General features: G+C 44.8%; 1 protein-coding gene across 2 annotated transcripts in view; it reads left to right on the top strand.

Annotated features, from left to right (window-relative positions):
* ERMP1 (endoplasmic reticulum metallopeptidase 1) overlaps positions 1–24,710 on the top strand; it is a 361,972-nt gene that overhangs the window by 126,823 nt on the left and 210,439 nt on the right. For both annotated transcript variants that reach the window (XR_014970592.1, XM_085634130.1), the window contains exon 3: positions 23,371–23,498. Coding sequence is in view for 1 of the 2 variants with exons in the window: in XM_085634130.1 (XP_085490256.1) it covers positions 23,371–23,498 (128 nt within the window). In the remaining variant the exon portion in view is untranslated. The remainder of the gene's footprint in view (positions 1–23,370; positions 23,499–24,710) is intronic.

The following is a 24,710-nucleotide window of genomic DNA, read 5'->3' as shown; positions in this document are numbered from 1 at the left end:
TTTCACCCAGCTTCCCCGCTTGCAGAGGGCAGCTGCACCTCATGGGCATGGTTATTTTTTTACAGCCTGCGTGACTGCATCGGGGGCATATTTTATTTAAAACGCCAGTACGCTCCCTAGTGCTTTGGGGCAAGTTCTTTTTATGTGTTGGCGCATATTGATTTCAGGAGCCCGTGCGCTTCATGGGGACATGTTTGTTTTCTGAGCCAGATGGCTCCAACGTGGGGCTCATTGGTTTCCTCATATTTGACTTCCACAGCTGCGCAGCACTTAGTGCCAGCTGCAGCGTTTAGGCCCTGTTCTTGTCCCCAGCTGCCTAGCAAGTAGTTGGCAGCTGCTACGTTTAGGTTCTGGTGCAACCGGACCCTAATGTGATTGAAGTACTATTGTGGTTTAATGCTTATGGTGTTAGGAAATGTACCGTGTATAGTATGTTTTGCACACCCTGTGTTAATGCTTATGGTGTTAGGGAATGTACCGTGTGTAGTATGTTTTGCGCACCCTGTGTTTATACCTCTAGATATGATTTCTGCATAGGAGGTTGTTTTACCTGTTTAGGTTTATGTTAGGGAGATTATACTTCCCTGTGTGATGTACGCCCCTAGTGTAATTATACTTAGGAGGTAAGGTCTAATGCGTTAGACTTATGAGAAATGGCATAATGTGTTTATGCCCCTGTGATGTATACAGGATAGGTTTTATACCCGATTCTATTGTGATAATGCTGAGGTCATTATTGTGCCAGTAGTTACTGGTTGTGCTCTACAGTTATAATTTGTGTTACAGTTGGTATATGTTCTACATTTACAATTGGTGATTTGTGCTAATTCTGACAGTGGTCCATGTGGCCCTGTCTTGTGTAAATAGTCCCCTGTAAAATTCTGCCCAGTGCCAGTTGGCACAGTGTAAATTATGTGATTATCATCTAATGTGTTTATTATAATACAAAGGCTATTTTTTATATATAACCTTGTGTGGAGTTTCTTTTGTGGTGGGCCTAGGGTGGTGTTGCTGTGTGCGCGCGCAAACGCTTTACACATTGCCTCCGGGATAAGCCTAACTGCTCGTGCCAAGCTACCAAGGGGGTGAGCAGGGGTTATCTTTGGCGTGTAACTCCCCAGCCCTGATTTAGAGTGGTGGTCTGTGCCTGGCTTTGGCGCAAGCCCTAGCCAACCAGAGATCCCATTTCTAACAACCCAGCAAAGCTGTTGTTCCTTTTTGCACTTCTCCGGCTCTTCTTCTTTGCAGTCTTCTTGTTGCAGATGAGTTCTAAAGTTCAGGGGTCTGGGACCCAGTATTTGTATCTAAAAATCCTTTGATCTTTCAGGCAGAGGATGTCTGTGCCTGGCCAGAACCAGTTCTGCCTTCTCTGGTTTGAATTCCTGGCAGGAGGTAGAGACTGCCTTTGTCAGAGGCAGACCAGGCCCCTTGAGGTGCAAGGACATCTTCTCCCCCTTGCTCCATCGCAACCCAGGTCTATTTAGCCCTTGCCTGACCTACCTAGACCACCTGGAGTCCCTTTGGCCCCACAGCCTTCTGTCATCCAAAACCCAGACAGGCAATCCACGTTCCAGCAGAGGCACACGGGATGCCCGAGCAAGAAAATACCCACTTTCTAAAAGTGATTTTTTTCAAACACAGAATGTAAAAATCACCTTCACTAAAAGATGCATCTTTAGATTCTGCGTTCAGGCATACTAAATCCTATTTTCTTACCGAATTCCTGGGGCCAGTTATGTTTATAAGATGTTATAAACAAACCTCCCATTCTATCCTATGGGGAACTGGTAGTCTTGCAATAGTGAAAAACGAAATTGGCTGTAATTCACTATTAAGACATGCCACACACACCAGGGCATGTCCTAGCTTTCACACACACTGCACCATGCCCACAGGGGTACCTTGGGCCTACCTGAGGGGTATCTAACCTGTAAGAAAAGGGAAGGTCAGGGACTGGCCAAGTCGACATGTTAGTAACAAACTGCACGCAGACTCTGCAATGGCAGGTCTGAGTTACCGTTTTCAGGGCTACTCACGGGGGTGGCACAACCAGTGCTGCAGGCCCCCGAGTAGCATTCAATTCACCGGCCCTGGCACACGCAGTGCACTTTACTAGGGCCGAACAGGTAAATCAAATATCCAATCATGGAAACACCAATCCATAACACAATTTACACAGAGAGCATATGCACTTTAGCACTGATTAGCAGTGGTAAAGTGTCTAGAGTCCTAAAACCAACACACAGGTCAGGGAAAAATAGGAGGAAAAAGCAAAAAGTTTGGGGATAACCGTGCAAAAAGGGCCATTTTCAACACTCTGGTGTTTAAATAAGTGATGGCGGTGGTCGCAGCTCAGGGGTTCCAGTCTTTCCCTATCTCGACGACTGGCAGTTGAGGGCGGGCTCGCCCCAGACAGTCGTGTCCCACCTCCAGACTACGGTCAACCCCCTGCATCTGCTGGGGTTCTCCATCAATGTGCCAGTCACACCTGATTCCCTCTCAGAAGCTCCTCTTCATTAGAGCGGTTCTGGATGCTACGCACTTTTGGGCCCATCCTCCCGAATGGCGAGTCCAGGATATTCAGGCTATGATTCCGATCTTTCAGCCTCTATCCTGGGTTTCGGTCAGGATGACCCTGAGACTGCTGGGCCTCATGGCCTCCTGCATCCTGCTTGGCACTGATGCCAGATGGCATATGCGGGCTCTGCATTGGGACCTGAAGTTCCAGTGGGCGCAGTATCAGGGGAACCTGTCCGATTTACGTTCAGATCTTGAAGGGCACTGCACAACTGCTGCAGTGGTGGCTCACGAACCGGCATTGGGTCAATGGCAGATCCCTTTCCTCTCCCCATCTGGAGCACACAATGGTGACAGATGGGTCCCTCCTGGGATGGGGGGGGCACATGGGAGAGACGGAGATCAGGGGCCTCTGGTCTACGGCGGAATCCAGGCTCCTTATCAACCTTCAGGAGCTTCGCGCGATCCGACTTGCACTGAACCTTTTTACAAGAAAGGGGGTTTACCCGTTTTAACCCTCTGGCACCTGGGTAGATACACAACATATGAAAAATATATAGTGCCTTGGGATGAATATAAACTTGATTACGTGAAGAAATAGTTTAGTTATCTCTTCCAAAAGTACTTCATTTTGATAGAAAAAATCTATATATATTTTGTATAATCAATCCAGAATCCAATGTACCCCAACCACAAAAAAATACATAAACTAATGTATGTCCAAAAAATATTTTTTATGGTATTTATAGTACGTTTCTCTTCACATTCTTTCGATACATATATACATCTTTATCTCTTCATCACAATCTGCAATTGTCTATCTCTTCATTACAATATGCAATTGTCTCTTTGCCCTACTAATCAATAAGGATGTTTACAATGATTTAAATCGCATTCCTTGAATGAAAATCACTCTTTTAAAGAAACACGATGAATTGTTTTTTCACAAATACTTATTGAGTGTTCTTTTATCTGTTTCATCACAGTTAAATTTCATCTGAGTGTCTCCAAATTAAATGTCGACGCGTTTCAGCCTATATAATTTTAGGCCTCTTCAGGACTAGGGCAGTCAATTGCGCATTTTTTCAATTCCAGCTGCTCAATCTTTTTTGAAAATGAACGTCTCTAGGACCCGGCCAATTTCGAATCACGCCGTCAGGACAAACTGATATAGCAGCTATATACGGTCCTCGTATTTTTCTCAATAGGATCCGTGGGCTCCGATCGAATACACATTGCACTGAAGGCATTCCTTCCCTCAAGGGGAGAGTAGTGTAGGTGTTCACAGACAACACCACCGCCATGTAGTACTGCAACAAATAGGGCGGGGTGGGGTCATGGACCCTATGTCAGGAGGCTCTGCGCCTCTGGACATGGCTGGAACATCAGGGTATTTCCCTGGTGGTTCAACACCTGGCAGGCTCACTGAACGCCAGGGCGAACAAACTCGGCTGCAGGTGCATGATGGATCACTAATGGCGTCTTCACTCGGACATGGCACAAGGTCTCTTTCAACAGTGGGGAGAGCCTTGGTTAGATCTATTCTCCACCTATTCTAAGGTAAGGAATCTATGACTACGTGTTTCTTTCAGATGAACAAGTTACTTCCCTTTGGTAACCATACATCTGTAAGAAACATTAGTTGGTGGTAGATTCCTTACCGCCCCACCCATCTTCCCAGTTCTGCGAACTGATTTCTAGGGTTAAGGTCATCCCTTTCAGGGCCCTAGTTTCAAGGCAGCAGTGGTCAGTATCTCTCATGGCTCTGCCTTCCTGGTGTGGAAAGTAGTGTACAGAACTGACGTCCGCGCGCAAAGGCGGCATCTAAGTAGCTGCTGTGACGTCATCTCGGCGACCACGACGCCAACGACGGACGCGGAGCCGCACGACGCCACCATCCAACGCGCAGGGGTACTGCTGACGAAAACTTTCCGGATCCTGTCTGATGCCTGGGGGTAATTCTAAGGTAAGGAATCTATCACAAGCTAATGTTTCTTACAGCTATATTGTTACCGAAGGTAAGTAACTTGTTCTTTCGACCCGGACCCATGCAACGATCTGCAACCAGGATCTAAGGTACATTGTTCTACGGGCCTAACTGGGTCCCTGTAGCCAGCCCATGCTCCATCGCGGTCGGCCTGAACTTCCCTTGTTGCCATTTTGTGCTTTTTGGTGCTATTGCAACCTTTTTTGGTGCTATTGCAACCTAAATCTTTGAAATTGAATATCTCCAGTTTCACTGATTGGATTTTTGCCATTTTGGTTTTGTTTTATTTATTAAAATCAGAGCAATTTTCTACTCTGGTATGGAATCCTTTTGTGTGGTGTTTTTTCGGTTTTACTATTTGAAGTGTTGCACTAATACTTTAACACTGCCAAGGCACATTCCAAACAGTGTGTTCACATTAGCTATAGCAATGCCGCAGTTCCTATAAATTTACCACTTTCCACACGCAGGCTATATGTATGTCTCAGTCCCAGCTATGTCCATTTAGGCATACCTTGCAGATAATAAAGGAGGGTGCTGGTCTATTCTAGGAAGCACGGAAAACGTCTGTCAGTCATAAAATCATCCAGCAATGAGCACCCTTCAGTACGATTTTTCCCTAAACCTATTTAACAGAGGTCAGTCAAAATACATTCACTGACATTCTACAGAAACGAATAGGATTAAGCATTCTCTTTTTGCTATCCACATCTCCGGTATTACATCACTGCCTGCTACTGATATGTTTTACTGATGTAGTAGGGGCTGACAGTAGACCTCGTAACAATCCTACTTACCCCACTGCCCCCAGGAATATGGAGGCCCTTCTTATAAAGAAGTGGAGTTAAAAGCAGAGGGGAAAAAGTGATATATGAAAGCACTTTTATTTAACCGGGGGTCTGAGACTGTGAGAAAATGGACAACAAGAGGAAGAGAAGTAGAATTTTTTTAAAACACTGTGACGCGGCCAGCGCGGGCTACATCATAGCGGTGTTTTTTTCTTATAGCAGTCAACGGGAGAATGGACGGTAGAACAGGAGGGTGAGGGTGGAAGGAAAAAGGACTGCTACCGATAAGTTTTATTTGATGTAGAAGGGTCTGACACAAGACGTTGTAATGATTCTTACTCTGCAGTCCCCAAGAGTGTGGAGGCATTGCTTATTGAGAAGAAGTGGAGTTAAAAGTAAAGGAAACCAGCATTTGCAATGCAATAGGTCTCGCAGTTGTGAGAGTTTGAGCTATTGGCATTTTAAATGGCAATGCCTTTTATTTACGTGTTGGTTTTTAAAACATATAGAAAAGGCATAGTCATTTACAATGCCAATAGCTTAAACCCTGAGAGAGGTCAAGAAAGGGTTTTGTGAGCAGGATGGAGTTTATACACGGCAACATTTAGAAGTTTAGTTATTACAGGCTGACCGGAAAGCTCCCACCCACGTGTAAGGTGGTTGTGTTTGCTGCAGGGTTATTAATCGACCCGAAAGCTCACAGGCCTTTAAAAGATGGTTGTATCGCTAAGGGCCTTAAGTAGCTTGTGCCTGCTGCTGAAGGGTTCTTGAGTGTGTGGCAGCGGGGGGGTGGGGGTGGGGGGGGGGATCTCAGGCACGTAATGTGGTTTTGTCTGTTTGAAGGGTTCTTGGTCGATCCACAAGCTCGCTTGCACATAAGTATGTTGTGTCAACTGAAGGTTTTTTTGGGGGGGGGATGGAAGCTCACACCCACGTGGGAGGTGCTTGTGTCTGCTTGAGGGTTCTTGGTGGGATCAAAAGCTCACACACACACAGGAAGCAGGTTGTGTCTGCGGAAGGGTTCTTTGGGGCGAAGGGGTGCACACTAAGGTTGTGTTTGCCTGAGAGCTCACACGCACGTCTAAGGAGGTTGTGTTTGTGAAGTGCTCAGTGTGAATCCGAAAGCTCACACGTTTCTGCAGAAGTGCCCTTGCTGCATATCGGAGCATATAAATTCTCCCTACTTCCACGGACAGAGTAAATCCACAGTCACACGCACATACTCTCATCATACGCTAGGGCCCATCACACTAACATTCATTCTATTACTCTATCCACACTGAATATGTAGGAGAAATCCTAAACAATCTGCGTCTAAAGCGAGGTCAATGCGACCTAAAAGATCTGTCTTGAGTCATGATTTCAAAACATAGGAAATACATTTGGATCTCAATAAATGACAAGGAAATAACCACCCGACACTGTGATTCAAACAAAATTGGTTGTTTATCTAAATTAGTTCAAATGGAAGTCAATCAATAGCAAAATCATTATTCTCATAGTTACCTATTCTAGCTAAATGTCATTTGGATCAGGACAGGTCTCTCCGTAAAGTCTCCCGAGTCGCCGTCCTCTCAATCAGCGTCGATCCTCTCGAGCATAGGTTCGGGAAGAAGTGGCCTTAGACCCTCTCTAGTCTAACAATATTTATAGTGAAACTAACAATTTGAAAGTAACAAGCAAACTCTAAACGTCCGTTGAGCCGCTGAGCAGAGGGAGCAGGAAAGGATGTTGACTGGCATCATTTAGAAAACCTCCGCTCAGAAAAATCACAAAAATAAAAACACAGAAGAAGGAAACTCAAGCTAGAAAAATGATACATTCATGAATGCTTTTCCTCGGAACCATAGTGAAGCCACCGCAAGTTTATCAGAGTTCATTGTGGCTTTAGTCTTCTCCAAGGGCAATTGGCAGCGAGTCTGGAGCTGCTGTCCTCACGGAAACTTTTCAATACAGTCAGAGGCCGAAGTCAGGTGGTTTCAAACCATGTTCAGCAAGGCCTCTCGTCACATTTCAATCACTCGAGTGCAGGCTGTAAATATCGGCCATCTTGGATTAGGCCAAAACGGACCATCTTAATTAAAAGGAATACAAAACAACGTTACTACATCATAATGATTAAACTGTGTTAATTCCCACTAATACCCTTATGTGTATGTAATTATCTAGCCGTCTGCAACACAAAGAAGCATTAAAGCACGTTACTTTAAAGCGCAAACACGAAACAAATAGCACTTTGGCAACACTTATTTTATTAATCAGCTCACCAACTTAGTTCACGTATTAATAAAGCAACATAAACGCACTCCAGCGTGTAATTCTTTCATTAGTAATGTTGATTAGTAAGAGACTTTAACAAAATTAATAATTATCGATTAATTATCAGTAATTTTAATCATGACATATAACATAAACTGGAGTTTAAATCTCAAATTTTCAATAGAAAACCCTGCTCCAGCACCCTTAGTGGTTCTCAATGCTCACACGCTTGTGTGGGGTGGTTTGCGCCTGTAACACCTGTATAGGCCCGACTGGAGGCACCACGACCCCCGAGAACAGACCCCTCCACCGACCAGGACCGGCGGATTCGAAACGCAGGTCCTGGTCGTGCTTGGGCAGCTCCAGGAAACCCGGGATCTTCTCGGCCCAGCCCCGGATTATCTCCATGGAGCCGGTCAGCAGGTCGTAGAACTGCTGGATGTGCTGCGTGTCGTCTCCGTTCAGGTGGTAGTCGGGGTTGGCCTGGAACTGCGTGGAGAGAGAAAGAAGCGCGCGCACACTTAATGAGGTTGGCTCAATTATATCACCCGTGAAATTGCCAACCCCCCTTTTCGAGGAGGGGAGCATTGTCTTAAGATCAATTAAAGCCATCCCTGATCAGTGAGGAAATTAGATGTCCCGGGACAATTAATTCAATTAGGGACAGGGCCGTGAGGCCGCAGCGCCAGATATGCGGAGTGACATTTCCTAAAACAATAGGAACACAGTCCGGGCCGGCTTTATTAGAGCACCACAGCGCACTCCAAGATTGTCAATTTACTGGTCGCCGCATTTAAGTGGGTACTTGTGCGTGCAGCGTGCCTGCTCTGGGTATTCGGCTAGTTAAATGTGTTCACAATGCGCACCAGTGGGCAGTGTAATGCGTAATGCTGCATTGCATGCGTGTCGTCTCTGTTCAGGTGGTAGTCGGGGTTGGCCTGGAACTGCATGGAGAGAGAAAAAAGTGCGCGCACACTTAATGAGGTTGGCTCAATTATATCACCGTATCACTTAATCTCCCCGTGCCTGAATGTGTAATGTAAATGCGGTGCTATGTAAAGCGCTCCAAAACCTTCGGGTCGAGTTCGCGCTATATAAATATGCAACAACAACAACAAAAATGTGTAGCTTTTTGTGTGTTTCGTGTGCCGGTTTTGCTATTTTGAGCAGAAGCCGAGATGCAGTTTGAGTGATTCCTGGACCAGATTGCTTCGACCACCGCCAATCCACTGTATTTATTCAGAGTTTGGCAGCAAATGTGTAACATGGGGCTGGCACGCAGGGTTTGGGTAGTTTTAGGTGTATGCTTTGTGAATTAAGTGTTGAGGATGGGTATCTTTGCTGATGAAAGATCCTCGTCAAAAAATCGTGACCACATTCAAGGTGTGCATGTTGTCGCGAGAACCTCATGAAAACAAGAACAAGTACAGGCTATGCCAAGCGAAAGTGATCGCGTTTGAGATCAAACAAAGCGGCGAAAGTGAAAGTAATCGAGCAGAGCATCAAAGGGCTGGGTGAGAAGGGAGGGGGGAATGCAAGGAGCAGCTGTGCACGCCATCGTGCACTCAAGCCCTAGGCCAGCAAAACCATGTGTGTAGCACTTTTGAAAGCCCACTTACAAAATGTCTCAGACAGCTTTCGCTGTCTCAGCGAGACCTAAAAAGGCACTATGACACGGCCAGCACTGGCCACGTCATAGTGCTTTTTAGGTCTCGCCTGACTCAGCGCTTGGGCTGGTCTGGCGAGACTTAAAGTAAGGACTTCAAAAATGCTACCGCTGGCCACAGCTTGCACAGCATGTGCGCGGGCGCGCGCTTGGGCAGAGGCGCCATATGGCGTGATTACTGCTGCGCGCGCACCACTCGCGCACATGCTCTGCAAGCTGAGGCCGGTGGTAGCATTTGGCCCCGCGGTTCACGTTGGTGGCACACGGCAGTCGTTTCTCGAAGTGGGCGCTTGCTTTTGTTTTCTGTTTATTACTTCTATGTAGTAATGGCGGCACCCGTGCTTTAGCTTAAACATCTTAGGCTTAAGTCGGGTGCTGAGATTGCTTCAAAAGTAAAGAAATAGACAATTCTTTACTTTTGAAGCAATCTCGACACCCGACTTTAGCTTAAGATGTTTAAGCTAAAGCACGGGTGCTGCCATTACTACAGAGCAGTAATAAACAGAAACAAGCATTGGCATAGCCAATGGGTCTCGCTTTTGGAACCTTAGAAGTATTTAGTTATGCAACTGTTGCATGGCTAAACACTTATAAGGTCCCAAAGGCGAGACCTATTGGCTATACCAATGCTTGTTTTTTATGGCTAGGGATGGGGGGGAACAGACAGGAGTGTGGAGGTAGGGGTGGGAAATAGTTTCTGAATTACAACGGGAGCAGCAGATGGACACTATTTAAAATGAATCAATCTGTGCTTGGTCCGTGCACCACACAGACAAACGGAAGTGACACCTGGCCAATTAGCAAGCAGCAAAAAAGAGTTGCAGTCTAGTCAACCAAATGGTAGGCAATGGGCAGGCTCCAAGCCCTTTACTGTAAACAGTACTCTTTGCAGCAATGGAGCATGTGCCCTGCCGTGCGAGACCTAAAAGTGAGCATTCTGTGGTAAGTTCAGGCACCCTGGTCCAAAAATAATACAAAAATGGAAAACTGCACAGTAATACAAAACACAGGCACACAAATAATAGCCTAATTGCAAGAAACGGTTTGCAACATAGGACTTCTAACAGATAGACACTTGTAGTAAAAACGGGATGGCAGCCACTAGCTGGTGGTTTTCAAGGAAAGCAATTTGGCAGACACCATAAGAACTCACACCGGGCATCTAGACGCCCTGCAGTAGCCAACCGTGTGGCAGGGTAGCATTCCACGAGTCAGTGGGAACTCATGGAAGGGACTGGTCTCCTTTTCATAGATGGTTCCCGCTGCTGAAAGTTTAGGGGATTGGGGTCACATTGATAGTGATATTTAATTTTGGATGCCATCTTCCTGAGCAGTGCACATATACGTGCAGATCAGTGTTTTAAGTCCTGCACATGCAGAAACGTAGGCAACCACTATGCATGCCCAGAAATTGAAAACAATATAAAATGAGCTCCCTTCGTAGCGCCTTTCTTTTGTCGCGTGTTTCCTTTAAAGCCCACTCAGTTTGCTCGTATTTTAGTTTGCTTGCACATTTAGGCTGCTTTGCCTTGCACATCTTAAACTTGGCAAGTTTATTTTTGTGCCACAACATTATTTTAGAAAAGCAGTCCCCATGTTTTTGTCATCGCTTCAGACTTTCTGAACATATTGTAGAAGGTCAAACAACACTGTGCCCGGGCTTTGCTGTGATCAGGTTTGCAAATGTAGCCTAACTCTTAGACACAACATACATCCACATCTGCTGTTTTCAAAAAGACCCCTCGTAACATATACACAGAGATGGGCCATTTTGAAAACCGAGAGAAGACCTTCTAGCAGAGCAGTGGTCCAGAGACTAGGGCTCTGCCGGATGACATGTAGAACTATTTATGCATGACGGGTATGTGGTCCCCCACTCGTCCCAGAGATCTGTAATATAACACTTTGTTTTCATAGTGAGGGTGGGCAGAGGCAAATAAATAATTCACCAGGGTAGGACTTCTTATTGTTTATAGTTTGTTTTCTTGTAAAGCTCCTCACGCTGTAGTGATGCATATGTTTTCTAGTTGCAGCACAGAGGTTTTATAATAGAGCATTATAAGTTTTAATAAATATTGTAAACTAATAAATATTGTAAACTGTTCTCATGTCTTTTGTTTATTATGAAAATGCATGAGAAAGAAAACGAAAGGTCGACTATCTCTTTCGACTGAGGGGACTAGAGTGTTATGTTCTGGGGTGCTAACTTACCTGTCCCTCTCGGAAGGCTAGAAGGGCAGGTAAAGCACTATGAGCTAGCCTGGATTGGGGCTGATAGGTTTTAATGTAGTATGGCGACTCAGTCCCTGCCTGCTGATATTCTGTGGACCCAGGCATAGTTCTGTTTACAAACCGAATCCCTGCAACAATTTGTAACTGTGCTCATCTGAGTCTAGAAGCTCAGTGGCGAATCTTAACATTTTCTGCCAGTTTCTAGCGTGTTTTTTCTCACTTCCTCCTTGGCCTGTTAGGACGATTTTCTTTTCTTCAGTTTGCTTCCTGTATTTCTGCTGCTAGCTTATACTTTTGACTCAACAAGTCTAACCTTCTTTTCCTGCAACTATGGCCATTGTCAGGATTCACTCCGTGTCTAGTGGCTTCTTCTCGAGCCTTCCGCACTGCTAAACCATATACTTTCTACAACCATTGTTTCTGCTGAAGTTAGATCCTAGATCCCACCATCAACTCAGCTACTACCTCATCCGCAAGCAATGCAAGCCTCTCCTTGAATTTGGCCTTACTTGTTTACTCCTTCCTTCTTTGTACCTTGCTCTCTCAAAGTCAGGTCATTGATCTGGGGTCAAGTTTTTACCCTCGCTTCTGCTAGTCTTAAAACAATATAGGAGCAAACCAAAAAAACTATGCTTGTCTCAGAAACAGTGATTGCAACACCTAACCAACATGGAAAAAAATGAATACCTCATTTTCAAAATTCACTGCGACATCCAGTAATCTTTTCCTACCAATTTAGATCAACACAGTTTCATTTACCAGAAATGCAAAGTTTCACCAAGTCATTGCAACAGGCATTTAACGTAGATTTAGCAATATATAAGGATTCGTTATTACAAAATTGTTCAAGCTCTGACGAGTTGCTTTGTCTCAGACCGCGATATTCAAGCCATGGCACATTTTTCACTGCTATTTAGATTGGTGCTCTCTGTGGGCCGCTCAAAGACATTTGTATATTTCTAAACCCTTGAGTGTTCTTTGCTGTATGCTTCACAGTAGGAATTAAGTTCTTGGGGTGATCTGCTGTGTTGGTTTTGCAGCAAGTGTAACGGTTTGCTATTAGGCCAAAAGGTACCATTTTAAGACAAAATATTTTCCCCCATGGCTATAGAATCTCTGATTCAAGGTGGTGTGTTTTCTTGAATTATGGCTGACTTCTTGCCACACTACCTTAAAGTTCAGATTAGTGGAGTCCTTGTGGTATTGCCGTCACTTGCACACCTTGACAAGTCTGTCATAAAAGACTTAAGCTATTCCACAGATGCTCTTGGTCTCCGTCTCCTTTCTTGGTCGTCCATTTTGGAGGGACAGCCAGATCTGGTATTGATGATACAGTACACTACACCTTCCACTTAGTTATATCAGCCAGGGCGCAGGAGTTCTGCAGCAGTTGTGTTTTCAGCATAATTACAGATTTACGGGACTTTCCACATAATCTTTCATCTTCTGCATCGTTTGCAGATTGCAACAAAATACTGTTTCTAGTGCAAATGGATGAAAAATCACTTTTAAAATGCTGCACTTGGTGGAGCGTGGTGTCAGACCATTGTAAAGGTTGATTGGTCATGGTTTGGTTGATGATTGCTTTCCTCGGGTGTAAACTGGTTGAGGTGAAACCATGGCCCAGAGAGTATTGATGTGTTAAAATATTATAACATTGAAAGAATATTGTCACAGAATGTGCTTCAATATGCTTTCTTGACGCATAATTTTTTATAGAAACATTATTATTGAGTGTTTACAATGTACAGGAACAATAGCAGTGTGAACGTCAACAATAGCCATCAACAACTGGGTCACAGAGCGATCAAACGTACATGGCATCAGCATATCTGTAATGGAATTATATACGCAAGACGTTCATTTTCAGGCAATGAATGCCTGAGGCCATGCCGCGCGAGTAAAACAAGCACACAAGGGTTACACCGTGGATAACATTGAAGTGTTGAGGGCATCCGAGGATCCCCTTCTCCCCTTTTGAGGAGGGGGCACAAATTCGATCAGCTTTTATGGTTTTGTAGTATAAAGAAACCAAGTGATGTGTCCCCCCTCTCCCCAGCTCTTACAAGCCCCAAAAGGTGCTTGACACACCCGGAGCAGCGGGAAATGTGGTCCATATACCCCTAAATATTGGTGTTAGACTAATGTATTGTAGGAACTGCGCCACCCCCAAGGCAAAGCTGCTCTGGGCGTCTTTGAAGGAGATAAATTCCTTACTGGGGTAGAGCGCCCCCAAGGTCTCACAACCACCCTCCTGCAAGGCTGACACATCCATGGTATCTGCAAGCACCCGAAAGGCTAATATATCTTTAATAAAGCTGGTACACTGGATAAAGTTGAACAGAACTGGATATATTTAAAGTTGTTTAAGTATCTACGATGATAACGTCCTATCCACACAGCGCCAGCAGCAACTGACCTGTGGGAATTCTTAGGACACTTGAACACGGTGGAAGCTCTAGAACTAAGAACCCTTTACCACAGAACACAATGACACGCAGGTCATTACACACCTTCCCCCTTCACACTAGAAGAGCAAAGAAAAGATCAGGAAGAAGAGTAGGGTTGGGAAAGAAAGAAAGAAGCAAAATAACATTAACGAAGAACATAATCGTGCAGTTTCACCGGAATCCTTCCAGCACGAGAACTTTTGCGCAAAGCAGGTAATTCTTTGGAACGATCAATCAACCCAGGGTGAATTTTGCTGCGCGTGGGAGTGATTCTGTTCAAGTTCCAGATTCAACCATCTTCCAACTTAACAGCATTCTGAAAAGATTTCTTGACCACATGAGAATTTAGAGACTACAGCACACCTCTGCGGAAGACGTACGCGCACCCTGTCTCCTACTTTCACACAAGTGTGGGTGACGGCGTGTCTGGTGTCAAAATACTCCTTCTTTTTTGCAATCTTTATAGCCCTGCTTGCCAGGACGTTACACCAGGACCCATGTCAGAGGAAACTATGCTAGGACCTGCAGTGGGACACACATCCAAATCAAAACTTGCCCTTTGTCTCTCATCCATGCTTGGAACATCAGGGTATTGGGTTTCCGTCCGCGAAAGAGCATAAAGGGAACTTGATTTGTGGTAGAATGAGGGGTGAGACGGTAGATGGTTTCTCTTTCCGGAACCTCAGACTTCCAGTCTTTGTTTTTAACTTTGGCAAGTTGAATGGATTTTTTTAACACTTGGTTAAACCTTTCCACCATCCCATTGGTCTCGGGATGGTAGAGGGTGCACCGCTTACGTTTTACCCCCTTTTTAGACAAAAACTCCTCAATCTGTCTCGAGACCAGTTGGACCCCATTGTCAGTAAGAAGACGATCAAGGAATCCTTCTCGGGAGAAGATTTCATCAAGGAACTTAGTGACGTCCCTAGTTTCAATACTGTGAGTAATTTTAATCTCCGGCCACCTGGAGAACATGCCCATTAAAACTAGAACATATGACTGACCGGAGCTACTAGTAATAGGACCCAAAAAATCCAATGCCACATCTTGCCAACAAAGAACAGGAGCCTCACGCACAACCATAGGTTGAACTCTGGTATTATAAACCTTGTCAGAGGCATTACACTCAGAACAATATCTCACCATACGCTCAACTGAGAGATCAATTGCTGGCCACCAAAAGTGTAAACAGATCCTTTCTTTTGTCTTGGAGATGCCCTGGTGCCCCTGATGTGCTTGTTGCACAATTTTAAGTCTGATAGGGAGTTGTGGAACAAGCTTGGTACCTCTCCAAAGCAACCCAGAGGAGACGGACAGTTCTTGATGCACATTCCAAAACTTCTGTGTCTCCTCACTCAAGCTTTTAATGCTACTTCCTCCCCAACCATTAATCACTAACTTTCAGATCTCGAGAATAATGGGATCACTTACAATGGTAGACTTCCACTCTCCCTCACTCAAGACTCAATCGGTGACCTCACACACTTTATAATCTTCGTCCTCCCACGAGTCCCCAGAAACGTCAAGGGTGTGAATAGGATCACTCTTGACAAGGCGGGAAAGCCAATCGGAGACCTTGTTCTGAGCACCAGGAATATGATGTACAACAAAATCATAGTCTTGAGGTGTGACAATCCACCTGGCGATTCTTGAGGATACAGCATCAAGACATTTTTTAGTGAACAAATCCTTCAAAGGTTTGTGGTCAGACTGTACTGTGAATGAACTTCCCCAGAGAAATCTTTTAAGTTTCTAATAGCCCAAAAGATGCAAAGGGTTTCTTTCTCTATGACTGAGTATTTTATTTCCGGCACCACCAGTGCTCGTGACAAAAACATGACCGTTATTTCTTGACCATCCTTCACTTGTTTAAGAACAGCACGAGACCCTTGTAGCTAGCATCAGTGATTAGGATGGAAATAGCGGAAGTGTCAAAACTCTATAGAGAGGGGGCCTCACTCAAAGCCCCTTTTATGTCCTCAAATTCTGCTTGGTATTGCGGTGAGCAACTGAACCTCCCACCCTTCTTGAGAAGAGCCCCAAGAGTGAAAGTGCGAGAAGCAAATTGTGGAACAAACTTGTTGTAATATTCAGCCATGCCGAGAAAGGTGACTAACTCATCCCTTGTGTCTGGCATCAGGGATCACTTTCAATGTCAGGTTTCTTTCTCAGTCGCCAGTGTAATAAACCTGGTAGACCAGATAAAGTTGAACAGAAGTAGATTTATTTTAAAGTTGTTTAAGTAACTACGGTGATGACGTCCTATCCACACAGCGCCAGCAGCAACTGACCTGTGGGAATTCTTAGGATACCTGAACACGGTGGAAGCTCTAGAACTAAAAACCATTTACCACAGACCACAATGACACGCAGGTAATTACAATATCCCCAAAAACAAAATCCCTGGCAAAGGGTGCCAGTATCGGGACCACGTTCAAGGTGCACTCCCACAAGGTAGCAGCGTGTGTGATGAGGACACCTGGCCAATGTCTCTCCCCCCTGCCATCAGAATTTGAGGGAGGGTCATCACCAGCTGTGCCCTGCAGCATCAATTTCTCCCAACTGTCTCACTCTGAAAGCCAGTGTACGGCATATTGTATCTGGGAGGCTAGATAGTATTGTTCCAAGTTCGGGACTGACAGACATTCCTCCTTCTGCAGCAAAAGTAGTCCCTCGCCACCCTGCTACGCCCCCCCCCCCCCCCCACCCCCTCCCAGATCAGGGACGTAGGTAGGAAATGCAATTGCCATAACACAGCCGGATGAAGACTATCGAACAAATGTTGGATTGTTGGATGGAGTAGACACACCTTGGCAAAAACACCATCATTGAGATGGCCACCCGTCTCATAAGGGAAAGAAGTACGTATTCCAGAATTTGAAGGAAGATCAGAGGCCCACCTTGACCCTGCCAATATTATATTGCAGGCGCTTCTTCTGCCTCATGTGCACCACCACCCTCAGGTAGCGAAAAACGTCCATTTCCCATCAGAGAGCCAATTCCGGCAATATCGCTGGATCTTGGGAGAGGAGTGTCCCCTAGGTGAACACCAATTATTTCTTGTAATTGAGGCCAGGCAGCTCTCCAAAGGTATCCAGGTACTCCAACAGGAGCAGAAGTGTGTGTCTGGGAGCCATAAGGTTGAGAAGGGTTTCACCAGGATAAAGAGACAGTAGATTAATGGTGCCGCCTATCCTGATCTCGCAGGTTTCCATCTCCTGCAGAATCCAAATGGCCAGTGGCTCTATTGCAATAGCAAAAAGGAGCAGCGAGCGTGGGCAACCCTTACATGTTCCCCTGCCAAGTATCAGGGCACAATTTTCCAACTTGCACCCTACGGGTGGGAGTCTTGTGCAGCAGCTGCACCCATGCCTGGGACTGAGGACCAAACTACAACATCTCCAGAATGTGCATGAGGTATTGCCAGTTCACCATGTCAAAGGCCTTGGCAATATTGATGGAGATGAGAGCAAGTCCCTCTTCCCAGTCACCTGCTTCGTGTAAGACCTGCATCAACCTTCGGAGGTTCAAAGTAGTATTACGTCCAGAAATGAACTCACATTGGTCCTCCTGGATTAATTGAGTAATTACAGGGTTCCACCGGAGGGACAACGCTTTACAGATAACCTTCACGTTGGGATTAATCATTGTCAGTGGTCTTTAGAAGGACTGGTCTGAGCCATCCGATCCCGCTTAAGTATAATAGAGATGTAGCCCTCTCGCATGGTCCCAGGGAGTATACCCACAGCATTGGCCTATGTGCAATTCGACAACAAGTGGAGTAAGGGAGCGGGAAAAATCCTGATAAAACTCTGCAGGGAAGCCATCGCCACCTGGCGCCTTTCCCCTGGGAAACTGCTGAAACATCACCAGAGTCTCCTCTAACGTGAGATCTGTCTTGAGGTCTCGAATAGCCGATTCCTCCTACCCTGTGGGGATTGAAGATGAAGTATGGTAGAGAGGGTAGAGGGGAGTCTCCCGCTGCAGAACACAAGCCAGTGATCTCTCAGAGCTGTCCCCCTCAATATAGAGAAGTTGTCGATAAGACTTCAGTGTGTATTTGTCCAATCTGTCCCTCACTTCCATCATCTTTCACAGGACCTCCAACTTCCTCCCCACCAGAGCGTCTAGAGGGAACCGCAGCAATCGCACTAGTCCTTCCTTCCGGGTCAGGTCCGCCTGCAAGGTGCTTCTATCTCACAGGAGAGGCTAATACAGCGGCCTTGGATCACAGCTTTCATTGCATCCCATTCCGTGGACTTGTGATTGATCCAAGACCAATTTATCTCAGAGAATTCCGACAGTGTCTCCCTGCCCTCCACATCTTGAAGAATCTCAGAGGGCAAACTCACATTTTTTTTTCTTCTCCAGAGGTTTATATAGCGCGAACTTGACCCGAATCCAAACGGGTATCAGGGCGCTTTACATAGCACCAGTTACATTACATGAGGACACACCTTCATTGTTTTTTTTTGTTTTTTTGTTGGGCACGGGGAGATTAAGTGATTTGCCTAGAATCACAGGATGTTTTAGCGTCGTTACCGAGACTCGAACACAGTTCCCGAGGTCGAGCGCCCTAACCATTAAGCCAACTCCTCTCCCCCTCCACCCCCCAGTTCAGGGGTGACCGTGCTTGGCTCCCCAACCACTCTGAGTACTGGGGCATGATCCGATCACTATCCAGCCAGGTGAGACACCGCCAGGATCCTCTTCCCCCCATTGACACAGATGTTAAGATACGATCCAATCTACTATACGTATTCTGTATCGGGGAGTAGCAAGTGAACTCTCTTGAGGCGTGGTGGGTATCCCTCCAAATGTTACACAATTCCAGATGGGTGTTATTGCCGCATAATTTAGTCAAATCTACTGCATAATTTGGTGTGCCAGGGCTCCATAACTTCAATGGCCAAGAAAAGTCTTGAGTGAATATCAAGGTATATTCATGACCTTTCATTGATTTTTTTTTTTTTTTTTTTTTTTTTAATATAAATACTCAAACTTTTAATCTCTGCTTTTCCACAGCTTTGTCCCAGTCTTTTTTGAAAGCTCCATGATGATTGTTGTCGAATCTTTGTTTGACATGCTGAGCAGCAGAGAGCTCTTATAAGAACTGCGAAATGTTTCCTGAAATGTGGAAAGCACTACAGTTAAACACTGGTCTAGACCAGTTAAGGTGATTGGCCATTTTGAAGGTGGTTTGTTGGACCTGAGCCGATTTAGGATTGTAGTCCTAACCAGAGAGAGGGCACTATTTCATTTTTAGGTCTCGCCTGCGAACGCAGTGCGAAGCGCTGCTGTCCGCCAGCGAGACCTATTGTTGCTGACTTGCCTCGGAAGTGGGACAGGAGATGGGCACGCGCAGGCTTTTGGCAGATTTGAGTTGGTGTACGCGCTTACAGCCACGCGGCGTGCACATCTCCTGTCCCCCTTCCCTCGCAAGCCAGCATGCAGTTTCACTTTCGTCCTCACCAGCCTCCTGTAATTTTTTTTTAAATGCGCTCGCGCGCTCCAAGCGCGGCGCATCGCGCTTTAAATGTACAACATGCAATTTATCTGAAAGCTTCCATGTCAATTGCAAGCAAAACAAAGCCGTGGCTGGTAACACGCTATCCTTTAAACTGCAATTAATTTAATTACAAGTGAGAGAATGACGCACGAAGGGAAAAAAACGCGTGCAAATACTGAAACGCAGCATACTCACTTTATAGTGCACCATATCACCCCCTGAGCTGCCAGACGCCACCTCGGCTACTACCGCTTTCGCCACCGCGCTCGTATGTTCAGTGTTTGTTGCCACTCATCGCCTCAGCTACCGCTTTGCCAGCGTTCGCGCATGCGTAAGCCACTGCCTCATTCACACCTGCGGCTCTGAAGAGAAGGCGGAGGAGTAAATTTACAAACTAGACCACATACTACTAAATAGCCAAACAGGTGTGACGGCCATATTGGATGTAGCTTTACTTGCTCCGTGATTAGCTACCCAAGTGACCTTGCGGACGTGTCCCTTTTATAGGAGTTTGTCAATTAATGCTCCATCTTGCCCACTGAGCTCCCATAAAAGCAACTGGAGAGAATTGTGATTAAGAGAAAACGAGTGGACTAAGAGGATCCGGGTTCTTCACTGACAGTCACTATCAATTGTGCAAGCAGACGTGGCTGGTAACACACTACCCTTTAAACTGCAATTAATGTAATTACAAGTGAGAGAATGACGCACGAAGGAAAAAAAACGCGTGCAAATACTGAAACGCAGCATATCACTTTATAGTGCGCCATACCACCCCCTGAGCTGCCAGCCCCCACAACACTTTTCACCCTGGACTCTGTTTAAATAGCCGCAAATGTTTCCAGGCAAGGCGGCAGCTACATCTAATTAAATAACTGCTCTGGTGGCTGCTTTTTTACCATCACCTCGGACTCTGCATTTTTTTTTCCTTTGCCAAGCGATCAGCGGAGCTCCTTTCAAGGAGGGCGGGGGGCTTCAACTTCATTTAATCTCCCCGTCCTGTACCCCAAAATCAATTTCAGCCGGAGTATCGTAAGATGGCAGCAGCCATGTCGAGCTGTATGTGTAAAGGGCGGCAGCTACATGCTACAAGTAAGTGACTTAGTAATTAAATAGGAGCATTTCTTTTCACCATGAATTTAAATGTTTTCCATCTTGGTTGGTACTTTTGTGAACTCCGTGATTATGTACAAAATGGTATGTCTGAGCTGCTTTGTATGTGTTCTGAGGAATGCTATCTTTTACCTTCTGCAGTGTTTATGTTCACGAGGACTTCTAAGAAACATTGGCATCTCTGCAACTTCATGTCCAAATGTAGCTCCGGGGAGTTTGTATACAATTAATTTTTTTGTGCAGTTTTTTATAGCGCGAAATCAACCCCAAGATACTGGGGTGCTTTACATGAGGGATAGTTACATTACACAAGGACACATTCATTTTTGGTAGGCACGTGGAGATTAAGTGATTTGCCCAGAATCACAGGAATCACAGAAGCATTTGCAATGTACTGTGTCTCGTATTACTGAAAGTTTGAGCTATTGGTGTTGCTAATAATAGTTCCATTATTGTTGGCAACGCCAATAGCTCAAACTTTTAGTAATGCGAGACCTATTGCATTGCAAATGCTTGTTTTAATTTGTAATGACATTTAAAAAATGTCCACTTCCTAAACTAAACAATTGTGGGCATAGATGTGTCGGTATGAAAAAATATTGTTTTTAATGTATATGAAGTCCAAAGTAGCAGCGCCAAAACAATATTTTTTTTTAACAGGGCTTAGTCTTTCTATATAGGTGATAATAAATAAACCTTTGTTAAGGAGACCACTTGCAGGGTGTGTGAGGTTTTTGGGAGAATTGCACATCGATTCTAACAATTTTATGGTCATTTATAACGTCTGGGGAGCTGCTGGAGCCAAATGCAGAGAACAAACATTTGGAGACTACAACAAATAGATATTAGTGTAAATCAAGTGGCGTTGTGAAAAGTAGGAGTGGCAGTAAGTGATTGCATCGGCAGCCTGCCAGATGGCAAAGTTGTGTAGCAAATATGAGCTCTTGTAAAAGATATACTGGGTGATCTACCTTTAGGCGAGACATTAGGTTGAAGACACTTCTAATGGTAAAAGGCTCAGAAAGCGGTCTGTTCCAAACCCAGATTAGCTAAAACAGACTTATCATCAATAACAGGCTTTCCTAAAGCATATTCATATTTAACAGGTACTAAGGATCTGCCCTCCTCTTTCTCCTTCCAAATTTCCGGCAGCATTCGCCTCCAGTTCTTGGATAACTGTGGCTGTTTTGTATACAAAGGCCAGTATTTGGCTTTTCATGGCTATTGGTCGTCCTTCTTGCAGATTGCTGATGACATCCGTTGCATCAGAGAAGGATAATTTAACACGTAGCTTACACCGGTCTCCACGCTGCTATCGTAGGTTGGATATACTTTAGGGATAAGATAAATGGCTAGTCATCGCACCATCAAGCCTCCCTAGCACAGCAAGGTAAAAGTGTAATGCCACTTCACTTCTAAGTGCAGGTTCCCTTGGTTTATCCTGGCCTTGCTATTAAAGGACATTACCTCCCTCTTCACTTGCACTAGTACCATTGTGTCCTTCCTGGCCATGTATTAGCAGCCCCGTCCCATACATCTATTTAGTGTGACTTCTCCTGTACCCTTCCGCAGCACTCTTTCCCGCTGGGTGATTCTTTCCAAAGCATCATGTGGCTCACTAGTGGTTGTATAGTTCCTATGAAACAATCTCGCCTGTGATGTCTGGGGACATGTCCCCAGGCCAAGTTGCCCTATGGCTTTGGTAACCATTGTATTAATGTTGTACGATCTTCCTTCTTTTTCTGCAATTATCAATTTAGTTGCTGTAGGCATATATTTTTGCTATCATGATTTGTTTTCTTTTGGTACCTACATGGTATTCCTCATTCTCATCCCCAGTATCGTTATTCCAGAGTCTTCGCTACGGAGTCTTTCATGACACCTAATTTCTCCTTTTATAGTAGTTTTAATATGTGATACACTCAGCAAAGACGGTTGCGGATTTTCCACAGTTTCCCCAGCACCGCCCAGGCTCATTAAAATGTATTTTCATGAGTGTTTGCAACATGATACCTGCTGTTCATAGAATTAATTTGGGGATTCCTTGGTTCTACACCCCTAGGTCAATGCAAATGGATGATATTATGGTGTGACATCATACTGTGTTTTTTAGCAAGACCGAATCTGAGTTTTTGTAAACATTTGATTTTAACGGCATTATTTAGAATTCGGTGGACGGGATGCTGCGTCAGAACATGGGGCCTATCCTGTCTTCCAGTGGGGGCAGATAAGCACCTCAAGGGCCAGCAGCAGAAAAATATACTTTGCCGACAAAAATCACGATTGAAACAGAACACACAGATTTTAAGACCATTGCTTGCCTAGGGCGAAAAACCGAACAAAGTTAAGACCATTGCATAATGCGAATTAGAGCCCAGAGTTAAGACCATTGCGTAGTGCGAATTAGAGCCCAAAGTTAAGACCATTGTATAATGAGAAATACAGCACAAAGTTAAGACCATTGCATAATGCGAAATACAGCACAAAGTTAAGACCATTGCATAGTGCAAATTATAGCACAAAGTTAAGACCATTGCATAGTGCTAATTAGAGCCTAAAGTTAAGACCATTGCATAGTGCAAATTAGAGCCCAAAGTTCAGACCATTGTATAGAGCGAAATACAGTAAAAAGTATTACTTCTCCAAGACTATGTCCATTAAAAAAAAAAAGACAATAAATGTTATGGTTGTGAAGAATCAAAATGCCTTGCTGCTGCGAAGTATCCTGCACAGATTATTTCTGCCGGAGTACAAATGCAGTCCGACTTTTAGTTGTGCATAAGTGCATCCTACTGAGAAATCATATGTACAATATGCAACTACAAACTAATGTTTGTTGGCTTTTTCAGGTGCCAGTGACGATGCTGTCAGCTGTGCCGTGATGCTCGAAGTTCTGCATGTGTTGTCCAGGTCTTCGGAACCCCTACAGCACGCCATCATATTCCTGTTTAACGGCGCTGAAGAAAATATCCTACAGGTAGGTGAAAGTTTACTGTAATGCCGTTAAACGTGTCCATAAAATGAGTCTGTTAAACATTAATGCATGGATGATCCCTCCCTCCTTCCGCTCCACCTTGCACCTCGGTGACTGTCTGCTTGAAAAGCACAAAGCAAGCAGGCTACCTTGTCACCTTATCTCCTTTGTGGCGTCCTTCACCTCATGTCATTCACAATGGCGACCCTTAGGGACTTCCTCTCTCGCAACTGCTTTTCTTTGCTTCCTTTCCACCCATCCCTTCTGCCAGCTCTTATTATCTTCGTGGTTCCCCAATTTTACCACTTTTGATTCACGCTCGTTTGAATTTCAAACAATGGTGGTTTGAGGGAACCGCAGGAAATGACTGAAGATTTTTCTCGGAAGCTCTGAAATTTATTTCATGGCACATTTGATGCCCCTCAGTCTAACGCTTTCTGCTCCAATACTGATTTTGTTCTCACCCCAAAAAAACACGGTATACCACTTGGATTATAGTTTTCAGCATTTGATTTTCATTGTAACCTGTTTTTCGTTCAGTGTATCTTCGCTTACATCCACAAGTTGCTTTCTTTCATGATTTATCTTGTAGTTTTCTAAATGTGGGGTTGGTGCCGGTCCAGGCATCAGCAGTGCATGATTTGTGATGATTCTGATCCAGAGGGAACCGTATTGTGGTCAGTTCCTCCCAGCTTTGGGTGCAGTAACTAAATGTTCGTCATGGTGAGCCTGCAGCAAATACATCTCTTGAATGTGCCGGCAATGTCCTGTGCTGTCATCATCCCAGACGTTTGGGGAAAGCTTTGGTTTTTAGCCTTTGTAAGTACTGTCAATCAAGCCGTGCTCACAACCAACTTTCTATCCTCCCTTCTTCAAATCATTGTGTTGTGCAGTGATCTTCAAATCTTTTACTGGTCCTTCCATTATGTTACAAAAACTTCGGGGACCTCGGAAAGACAATTAATTTTTTTTTTTTTTATTCCATAAACTTGGAAGCTTTGAACATTTAGCAATTCAAACATTTGCAGTTACTTTCAATTATTCTTTAAAACATGCAATCCTATACATGATTGCATATATGCTACTGGCAGCCTGGATTTCCTTAAACTGTAAAAGTATCCACAGAATCAGAATGGAAGAAGGGACTTTGGGGGTTATTTGGGACCCTCCATCCCCCAACCCACTTTTTGACCCCTACACCGAGCCAGGACCTGA

This window comes from Triturus cristatus, chromosome 2_1, assembly GCF_964204655.1.
Source record: "Triturus cristatus chromosome 2_1, aTriCri1.1, whole genome shotgun sequence".
Lineage (NCBI taxonomy): Eukaryota > Metazoa > Chordata > Amphibia > Caudata > Salamandridae > Triturus > Triturus cristatus.
Note: the sequence above shows the minus strand (reverse complement) of the source record. Positions and strands in the feature narration are given on the sequence as shown.